The sequence below is a fragment of the Aythya fuligula genome, chromosome 2, assembly GCF_009819795.1.
Source record: "Aythya fuligula isolate bAytFul2 chromosome 2, bAytFul2.pri, whole genome shotgun sequence".
Classification (NCBI taxonomy): Eukaryota; Metazoa; Chordata; class Aves; order Anseriformes; family Anatidae; genus Aythya; species Aythya fuligula.
In genome coordinates, this window is record NC_045560.1 from 128,351,977 (window position 1) to 128,363,378 (window position 11,402).

At 38.6% G+C, this 11,402-nt stretch overlaps 1 protein-coding gene across 3 annotated transcripts in view; it reads left to right on the top strand.

Annotated features, from left to right (window-relative positions):
• Positions 1 to 11,402, top strand: part of ZFHX4 (zinc finger homeobox 4) — a 150,629-nt gene that overhangs the window by 135,350 nt on the left and 3,877 nt on the right. For all 3 annotated transcript variants that reach the window (XM_032183280.1, XM_032183281.1, XM_032183282.1), the window contains one exon: positions 292 to 5,685. In XM_032183280.1, coding sequence (XP_032039171.1) covers positions 292 to 5,685 — 5,394 coding nt within the window. The remainder of the gene's footprint in view (positions 1 to 291; positions 5,686 to 11,402) is intronic.

The window sequence follows — 11,402 nt, forward strand, 5'->3', positions numbered from 1 at the left end:
AGCCTATCTTTTTAATCACCTGTCCTAACTATTGTCCCCACTTCTACTCCCTCCCTCAATCTTACCGTTTAATGCTCACATTATACCAATAAACTCCTACCTTATGAAAAAGAGAAGTGCTGCGCTGGGCTGTGCTGCTATTGTCACTCTGATCATCATGTTTGCATTTTATTATTTCTATTAATACACAGCATACATAGCCTCTCTTGATTTCCAGTGGAAAACAAGACACTAATATTATGTGCTATTCTCTTATACCTGCATAAAAGACACTTCACTTTCTTTAACTAGGTGAAAGTCCTGTGGATGAAAAAAGTTCTCCTGGGATGGAAGAATCAAAAGCTGGAATGGAAATTAAGAACGAGGAACAGAAGCCACCTAAGGAATCTACTGAAACAGCAGATTGGAATAAGAGTAGCAGTAAAGATATAAAGACCACTGACTCAATGCCAGATCAACTAAATGAACAGCAGAAGAAGCAACAGCTCTCTGTTTCTGACCGCCATGTCTATAAGTACCGTTGTAACCATTGTAGCTTGGCTTTTAAGACTATGCAGAAGCTTCAGATACATTCCCAATATCATGCTATTAGAGCAGCTACCATGTGTAGCCTATGCCAACGTAACTTCCGTACATTCCAGGCTTTAAAAAAACACTTGGAAGCAGGCCACCCTGAACTCAATGAAGCTGAACTTCAGCAGCTATGCTCATCTTTACCTGTCAATGGTGAACTCTGGGCAGAAAGTGAAAATATGGGACAAGATGATCATGCACTTGAACAGGAAATAGAAAGAGATTATGAGATGGATCAGGAAGGAAAAGCAAGTCCTGTAGGAAGTGATAGTAGCTCTATTCCAGATGATATGGGCTCAGAACCAAAGCGGACCTTACCTTTTAGAAAAGGGCCAAATTTTACTATGGAAAAATTTCTAGATCCGTCTCGCCCATATAAGTGTACAGTGTGTAAAGAGTCTTTCACCCAAAAGAACATTCTCTTGGTCCACTATAACTCAGTCTCCCATCTACATAAACTCAAAAAGGTTTTGCAGGAAGCATCAAGTCCTGTCCCTCAAGAAACAAACAGCAGCACTGACAACAAACCCTACAAGTGCAGCATTTGTAATGTTGCATATAGCCAAAGTTCTACATTGGAAATCCATATGAGATCTGTGCTTCATCAGACAAAGGCAAGGGCTGCAAAATTAGAACCAAGTGGTAATATAAGTAGCGGAAATAGTGTAGCAGGGAATGTTAATAGCCCCAGCCAAGGAATGCTAGATTCTATGAGCTTACCAGCAGTTAACAGCAAAGAAACACATTTAGATGCCAAAGAACTAAATAAAAAGCAGCCTTCTGAATTAATTTCTGCTCAGCCTACACATCACCCACCCCAGTCACCAGCACAACTTCAAATGCAACTACAGCATGAACTGCAACAGCAAGCTGCATTCTTTCAACCCCAATTTCTAAACCCAGCTTTTTTGCCTCACTTTCCGATGACACCAGAAACACTCTTACAATTTCAACAGCCTCAGTTCCTTTTCCCATTCTATATACCTGGGACAGAATTTAGCTTAAGCCCAGATCTGGGTTTGCCTGGTTCTGCCACATTCGGTATGCCTGGAATGGCTGGTATGACTGGATCACTGCTAGAAGATTTAAAGCAGCAGATTCAAAGTCAGCACCATGTTGGCCAGACACAGCTTCAGATACTGCAGCAACAAGCACAACAGTACCAATCTACTCAACCCCAACTTCAGTCTCAAAAACAGCAGCAGCAAAGCAACAAGATGATGAAAGCAGAGCAAAACAGCTTAGTAAATACTGACTGCCAGTTGATAAAGGATATACCATCATATAAGGAATCCGAAGAGATTTCTGAGAAACAGGAGAAGCCAAAGCAAGATTTTACTAATGAGAATGAAGGACTAAAAGAAAACAAAGACATGAAGAAGCCAAAATCCTCAGAACCAGCCATCCCACCACCCAGAATAGCTTCTGGAGCAAGGGGGAATGCAGCTAAGGCTTTGTTGGAGAACTTTGGGTTTGAGTTAGTTATCCAATACAATGAGAACAGACAAAAGGTGCAGAAAAAAAGCAAGACTGGTGAAGGTGAAAATACAGACAAACTGGAATGTGGAACCTGCAGTAAGCTCTTTTCCAATATTCTTATTTTGAAGAGTCACCAAGAACATGTGCATGGACAATTTTTTCCATATGGAGCATTAGAAAAGTTTGCCAGGCAGTACAGGGAGGCATATGACAAGCTTTATCCAATTTCTCCATCTTCTCCAGAAACACCGCCACCACCACCACCTCCTCCACCACCGCCACCTCCTCCTCCTCCAACTCCTTCTCAGCCTTCTTCAGCCGGGGCTGGAAAAATTCAAAACACAACTCCCACTCCTTTACAAGCTCCACCACCCACACCACCACCGCCACCTCCTCCACCACCACCACCTCCTCCACCACCACCACCACCATCAGCCCCACCTCAAGTCCAGCTTCCTGTTTCACTTGATCTCCCACTCTTCCCTCCAATTATGATGCAGCCAGTGCAGCATCCTGCACTGCCTCCTCAGCTTGCCCTCCAGTTGCCACCAATGGATACTTTGTCTGCAGATCTTACCCAGCTTTGTCAGCAGCAGCTGGGCTTAGATCCCAATTTCCTGCGCCACTCTCAGTTCAAGCGCCCACGTACAAGAATTACAGATGACCAGCTAAAAATATTGCGGGCTTATTTTGATATAAACAATTCTCCAAGTGAAGAACAAATCCAAGAAATGGCTGAGAAGTCTGGTCTTTCACAGAAAGTTATCAAGCACTGGTTTCGTAATACACTGTTTAAAGAACGACAGAGAAATAAAGATTCTCCATATAACTTCAGCAACCCTCCCATAACAGTGTTGGAAGATATCAGAATAGATCCCCAGCCTTCAACTGTAGAACCTTACAAGTCTGATGCATCTTTCAGCAAGAGATCATCTAGGACACGATTTACTGACTACCAGCTTCGTGTCCTCCAAGACTTCTTTGATACAAATGCTTATCCAAAGGATGATGAAATTGAACAACTTTCAACTGTTCTTAACCTACCTACTCGAGTTATTGTTGTATGGTTCCAAAATGCACGACAAAAAGCTCGCAAAAGTTACGAAAATCAAGCTGACACTAAAGACAATGAGAAAAGGGAATTGACAAATGAGCGCTACATTCGAACTAGTAACATGCAATATCAGTGCAAAAAGTGCAGTGTAGTTTTTCCCAGGATCTTTGATTTGATTACACACCAGAAAAAGCAGTGTTATAAAGATGAAGATGATGATGCTCAAGATGAAAGCCAAACTGAAGATTCCATGGATGCCTCTGATCAAACAGTGTATAAGAACTGCACAGTTTCAGGCCAAAGCGAGTCATCAAAAAGTGTGGCAGTCACAGCAGCAAGCTCTGGCTCTGGTTCTAGTACTCCTTTGATTCCATCACCCAAACCAGAACCTGAGAAGGCTTCTCCTAAACCGGAGTCCATAGAAAAAACAAAACAAAATGAAACCATCTCTAAGCAAACTGATACAACTTCCCAAAGCACCAAACCAGTACAGTCTGCTCCAGTAACCCCTTCTGATCCTCAGCCCTCAGCCTCTCAACCACAGCAACAAAAACCACCACAAATAGTAGGGAGACCTCCTTCTGCATCACAAACTGCACCTGTTCCATCCAGTCCTTTACCAATTTCAATGACTCCTCTACAGAACAGTCTACCTCCTCAGTTATTACAGTACCAATGTGATCAGTGTACAGTTGCCTTTCCAACTCTAGAACTTTGGCAAGAGCACCAGCACATGCATTTCCTAGCAGCCCAAAACCAATTTCTTCACTCACAATTTTTAGAAAGACCAATGGATATGCCCTATATGATATTTGACCCCAATAATCCTTTGATGACTGGACAGTTACTTAATAGTTCTCTTGCTCAGATGCCACCACAGACTGGTTCATCACACACGACACACCCTGCTACAGTTTCTGGTTCCATGAAACGAAAATTGGATGATAAGGAAGACAATAACGGTAGTGAAAAAGAGGGAGGAAACAGTGGAGAAGATCAACATCGTGATAAACGTTTAAGAACTACAATTACTCCAGAGCAGCTAGAAATACTTTATGAAAAGTACCTATTAGATTCCAACCCCACCAGAAAGATGTTAGATCACATTGCACGTGAAGTGGGACTTAAAAAGAGAGTTGTACAAGTCTGGTTTCAGAATACAAGAGCCCGAGAACGAAAGGGACAATTCCGTGCAGTTGGTCCAGCCCAGTCCCATAAAAGATGTCCTTTTTGTCGAGCTCTGTTTAAAGCAAAATCAGCTTTAGAAAGTCATATTCGCTCTCGACATTGGAATGAAGGGAAACAGGCAGGTTATAGTTTGCCTCCAAGTCCTTTGATATCAACTGAAGACGGAGGAGAAAGTCCCCAAAAGTACATATTTTTTGATTACCCATCATTGTCATTAGCAAAAACTGAATTATCAAGTGAAAATGAATTAGCCTCCACTGTATCAACCCCTGTTAGCAAAACTGCAGAAATGTCACCGAAGAATCTCTTAAGTCCTTCTTCTTTTAAAGCAGAGTCAAGTGAGGATATAGAAAATTTGAATGCCCCTCCTACTGACTCTGGATATGATCAAAACAAGACTGACTTTGATGAGACTTCGTCAATTAATACAGCAATTAGTGATGCCACGACAGGAGATGAGGGGAACAATGAAATGGAAAGTACGACTGGCAGTTCAGGGGATGCAAAGCCTGCATCACCTCCCAAAGAACCAAAAACACTTGCAAATGATACTCTCACAAAAGCTGCAACTACACCTACAAATGAGAATACTGATGATAAATTTCTCTTTTCCCTAACAAGCCCCTCAATACATTTCAGTGACAAGGATGGTGATCATGACCAAAGTTATTACATTACTGATGACCCCGATGATAATGCTGACCGCAGTGAAACTTCAAGCATAGCTGATCCAAGTTCACCTAACCCATTTGGAGCTAGCAATCCCTTTAAATCCAAAAACAGTGATCGGCCAGGCCACAAACGTTTCCGAACACAAATGAGTAACCTCCAGCTTAAAGTTCTCAAGGCTTGCTTTAGTGACTACCGGACTCCTACAATGCAAGAATGTGAAATGCTAGGGAATGAGATTGGTCTGCCCAAACGTGTGGTCCAAGTCTGGTTTCAGAATGCACGGGCTAAAGAAAAGAAATTCAAAATTAACATAGGGAAGCCATTCATGATAAATCAGACTGGGCCTGATGGAACAAAGCCCGAATGCTCTCTATGTGGTGTGAAATATTCTGCACGTTTGTCCATAAGAGATCACATATTTTCCAAACAACATATTACAAAAGTGAGAGAAACTGTGGGAAGTCAGCTAGATCGGGAGAAAGATTATTTAGCTCCTACAACAGTTAGACAGCTGATGGCACAGCAAGAATTGGATCGCATAAAGAAGGCTACCGATGTGCTAGGATTAACAGTACAGCAACCAGGCATGATGGACAGCAGTTCTCTTCATGGTATCAGTTTGCCAGCAGCATATCCAGGACTCCCTGGCCTTCCTCCTGTTCTTCTGCCTGGAATGAATGGTCCATCCTCGTTACCTGGATTTCCACAAAGTTCAAACAGTAAGTCTATAAGGGGATGATTTTCTTGTTTTATTAATTTGATCAACTTGCCTAGTCACCATCCCCTTCTAAAACAGCATATTATGCATTCATATCACTGTATGACAGAACACTGGAACAGATTGCCCATAGAGGTTGTGGAGTCTCCTTCCTTGGAGAGCTTCAAAAGCCACCTGGACATGGTCTTGGGCAACCTGCTAAATGTTTCCCTGCTTGAGCAGGGAGTTTGGAGCAGATGACTTCCAGAGGTCCCTTTCACTTTAACCATTCTGTGATCCTGCAATTCTATGATACTTATGAGGCTTGTGTGAGTAGATAAAAAATATTGCAATAAGGTGTACTCACTGCAATTCTGAATTGTTGCTGCAGCCTGGACGATATCTCTTTTTTCCCTAAACAGAAAAACATCATTTTAATTGAAATCTAATCAACAGAAATGTTTTTGGTCTATATTAGGCTTCTGTAACATCACTAGTGTAATAATAGAAAAGTTACAGGGTATTTTTTTTTTTTTCTGAATGTTGTTGATGTAGGCAAAACATGGATTAGAATTTTGTCTGTAAAATTTTTTGTATGCAAACATTTAAAATAATGTCTGATGACGTGCAGAATAGTTATTCCCATACTGCTGGATCATCAGGCATTTGGTCCACACCTTAAGTCAGTTCAATCTGTTTTTTAACTGACAATAAATACTAACAAAACAAAAAAAAAAAAAATGTTGGCTAAGACCCTCTACAATATTTCTGAATAATTGACTGATAGGATAAGTTTTCTGTTGAAGGCAATTACTAATGGCAGTTTCATTGTTATCCATATTCCAGGGGTATCCGAATATCTCTTAAACCTAATTGGTAAAATTATTGCAGACATGAAACCTTACACTTGGACTTGTGCTTTTAAAGTGAACACATAACTGTTTTGCTGAGGTTGAATCTGTTTTTTGCTCAAATTGGAAAACACTTCTTCTTGAATTTTCTGCAGAATGTTTTGTTTAGTCCCCAAAAATGAAGCTTTGTGTGTGCCTAATAGTCTCCAATTTTGCACTCAGAGTTCACTCTCAGTACATCCTTGCAGACTGAAAGTCTCCCGTTTATCCTCTAATTTTACACGTATCAAATACATGCACACCAGAGGCAGTGAGTTGGTTGAGATACTTCACTTCACTTTATGCAGTAATTCCATTTGCTGTTGGTCTCTAAATTTTTATTTATTTATTTATTTATGGAAGGTAAGGTACGGGATTAATCACTAGTATTGTTAGGCAAACTAAGACTTAAGCAATGTGTTCTCTGCTCTGCAGCTCTGGTTTGATTGATGATGATGATGTTATTGTTTCCCTAAGTGGTGGTCAAAGCATCTTGCTTTTTTCTTCATTGGATCAGAATGACTTTCCTTCCACAATGGAGTCTCTGGCTGACTGCCCTCTGGCTTTTGTCAAACACTTATTGGCACAGAGAGTGCTTATAAAGGAAATATAAAGTTGTTGTATTTCCTTCTTAATGGCATACAGTGTCCAGGTCCAAAAATGGCTGGTCATTGTTCATTAAAATTATAGGTATGGTTTCTCCATATAATTTTGCTAAATAGATTTGGTTAGTTTGACCTTCAGGTAAAATAGGCTCCAGAAAACTCAGACTTGGGCTATACCAGTAAAATAATTTGCTTGGGAACATATCATTACATAGTTCTTGTCTCAAAAACAGGAAGTCCACATTCAAAGTGACACCTGGGAATGGCTGAAAACCCATGGTAGCCTCTTAGTTGTTCCCAGGCATTGTTTTGGAGGATGTTAGTTCATGTCAGCCAGAACTGTGCCAATGTCATTTCTCACTGTTCACCTTTAAAAATAACCAAGTTCAGTTTTTAGGAAATGTTCTCTGGTACTGTTCAACTTACTAGCATCAATTCAGCCTCAGAATCTAAGTTTTGCTGTTAATAGTATAAAAACAGAATTACAGGTAAACAGGCCAACTGTTCCACAGTAACTTACTATTTATATTTTATAATTTCCACAAATTAGCTCTTCTCTAAGATAAACTTAAATCATTAGGACCATAGCATACGCAGTGCTCTGACAATTGAGATGGATTTTTAGCCCCTTTCATCTTGCATCTTAAGGTTAATTAGCCCATTGTGGGCAAAAGCCCACTGTGTAAAACAGCTGGTAGAGTCTTGTTTTTTTCCCTTCTGCCAAATGCTAAATAGCCCCCGCATCCCCCTTTTGTTCCTTGGCAAATACTTACATTCATAAATCTCCATTCCCTAATGATACGAAATGGAGCAGTTATAGTGAATGGAAATAATAGATTATTTTAATCATTCGTTATATATATTAAAAGAAAAATAAAAAAAGTAATTTACTCAGATTTTCTCCAGTATGTGCTCAACACCAGTATTTCCTGCACCTAATTAGCCCATTTCTATTTTCTTATATACACTGCTTTGGTTGATAATTCAGATTCATATTTGATGCTAAGTGTTTAAGAATGATTTTTTTTGGAAGCAGGCTCCCAAGCAAGCTTTTCTTTGGATACGGTTCTTCTAGCAGTGTATATATTCTCAGTCAGCAGGACAGTTGTTCTGCATCATTCTTTACATGAAGGATTTTCTGAAGCTAACTCCATGATGACTATCCTATACTTCAATTATACTTCTTGTGAATTCTTCTGCAGCTGTGCCATTTCTTCTCTTTTGGCCCCAATTCTGAAAATGCACTTTAGAAGAAATCTCACTAGGACCTCTTATCTTCAAATATTTACCTGTTCTCATTGATGTTTACAGGGTTGGTATTTCCTGTTGTAAAACACATCTATTCTGTCCTACATGCTTGTTTAAAGGACAAATTTCAGAATTAGTACAATACTCGCTTTTAAAGAAAATATCTGCTGTTTGCTAAGACAGGGAACTTCTGAAATTACAGTAATAAGCATCAAAATTAAAATTCTCTTTTGTGCTTCTCTTTACTCATGCTAGACAGAGAACTGAGACTTTTTAGTTTCACTTATGTTATGAGGGATTTCACTTGAATTCAACATTGCTCTTTATAAGTTTCCAAAAAGGAGTAAAAACAACTAACTTTTGCAAAATACTATTATTTTCTAAATAAAATATATATTTTTTTTTTTTTTTTAAACAGGTTTGAAATGGAACAATAGTGCTAAATCACACGAGGGAAATATTTATACTATGCTTCATTTTATCTCCTTTATATGTTGCTCAGACTGAACTTCTATTTGCAAAGTTTATTACACTCATCAAAATAAGATTAATTTCTCCATTTCTGACTGAAAGGACCCATTAACTTTAAATTCAGTTATTTGGTTCTGAAACAAGTGCTTTGCAATGTCAGAGTTATCACGATAACTCTAGAACTCTGATTCTAGAATGATGTATCCGAGTATATTCTCACCTATGGGATACATTTCTGTAGGTAACATAATTATATCATCTTGTCGACATCAAATACTGAGTGAGTTCTCAATGGCATTGCTTTGTTTGCTCAGCATAATTCCTAATATGGAGTTATTGGTGGAATTGTAATATATACAGAATACATACACAATTTTATTTCTGGTTTGTCTTTGTTCTTCAAGTACCTTATTGTTTTCTAGATGACTGTAGATAGAAGAGTTCACCTCCTTTTTTTTTAAAGGTGTTCTTGAAATTCACATTCTTTTTTTCTTATTAGCTTTTCTTCTTAGCTTAGTGTTTTTGCCTGTGATGCCTTACAGAAAACTAGTGCTTCATCTTGCCTCTAGCTATTAATAGTGGTTCTATGAACCTTTTAATGTCATCATCGTTACCATAGTTTTTTTGGATATCACTTAAACCTGGGCTGCTTGAAGATTCACAGCAGCTTTTTCCAAGAATGCACACATCACTGGGTAACATGTACTTAGTGGTTTTGAAAATCTTATCAAGAGGGAAATTTGATTCAACAGCAATTACTTTCCTTGTTATTAGGTCACTAAATTCTGTTCTCTGTTTGCTTTTTGCCCATTGATAGCAGTTTCATTTCTATATTTTTAGTCCTCTGATTCCTCTAAGAGAAAGAGAAATCACTCCTTTTTTTGGAGTCACTTAAAAGAGTTTAGGAAGATTGGAATGTTTCTTCATGATTAGTGAATTTTCTATTTTACATCTCTCATGACTGAAAATGGAGTATTTCTTTCATCACATTTTGTTCATTTAGTTTTTATACCCTCAGCTCCACCTTTAACTTTCAATATAATAGGTGGATTTCACTCTTCTAGAGCAGCTTGTCTGGATATTTAAATGCATTCTAAGCTTTCAACTAAATTCCAAAGAATATCTGAAAAATGTAATAGATCTTGGCTGCCATGGTCATCATCAATGTGAGCAGAATGAAGACAACATGATGGGTAAGGCTTGAAGAGATTAAGAATAGAAAGAAATCAGAAAAAATTGTAAGTAGCCGACAGTCCAAAAATCATGACAAGGCTGGGGCAGCAGTTCATACTGACTGCGTCATTCATGAGTTTTCCATCTATAGTATTTATCATCTGAAACATTTTCAGCAGACTTCATACTCCATTGCCTGTTCCTTCCTGTTGAAAGCATAGGGTAAAACAATCCCCTTCCACGTCACTATGCAGTAACTGTGACAATTACCCACTTCTTAATTATAACTGCTGTGACTTCTTTCACTGTACTATCTAATCCATGTTCATGATGCTTTTTAACTCCTTAGTGTTCCCCTACCATTAAATAGGAGTAATGACACAGTGACAAACATTAAATGGCCTCTTTTTAAATCTGATAATTATTCCCTTTGAATCCTAATTGCTTTATTCCTAAGTAATGCTAATCACCTGGATATTGATGATTTAAGCATCATTCTTGTTCACTCCATTAGTGCTTCCTAGTAGCTAATACTCATCTAACCTCCATTACAGATACTGCATTTATTGTTCTCTTATCCATGCACTAGTAAACTGTTCACTTTGCTTTACTTTTACAATTCTGTGTGCATCACACACTTTGTTTGTTCTTTCCTCTAGCAAACTTACTTGCCTTAAGAAATGACAATGGGTGTAATGTACAGCCCCTTACAGTTAGTTGCCTTTTCTACCCTGTGCCATCATTTAATTTTCTGAGCAACTATACATCTCAGAAGTTTCTTTTTAATAGACTGTTACCAGCCACTGCACTATATTGTGTACTTGAAACACAGGAAAGATTTTTTCCATTAATATATGAGACATACTTCTTGTGTGTATGCACCCTCCAGACAGAATCCAGTCCATCCTTAGGTTGCTTTCTCTAATGAGGTGGAGAACATCATGTCTGCATGTTTCAAGTAAGCCAAGAACAGCAGCGTTCCTGTGTCAATGTATTTTAGTGCTATTACACTTATTTCCCAGCAAATACAGCACTGACCTGATTGTCACTGTAAAGAAAAGCTCTGTTCAGAGTCTCAAAAATGAAAATGTAAGCTGTGTGGTGTCCCAGTAATGAATAGTGTTGACCTGATTGCTTGTTCTGTTAGATTTTTGAGTGGTCATTTCCTGTTGATATTTCCTTATCTAAACATCTTTCTTTCTTTCTTTATTATTATTGCTTTTTCCCCCAGCAATTTGGATAAAGATTCCTTTTTATTTGAGAGCTAATTACTTGTAGTGAGCACCATAATTACCAGGTTTCTTAGGTGAAGGATGTGTGGGTTATATCATCCCAGAGGCACGATAAAAATT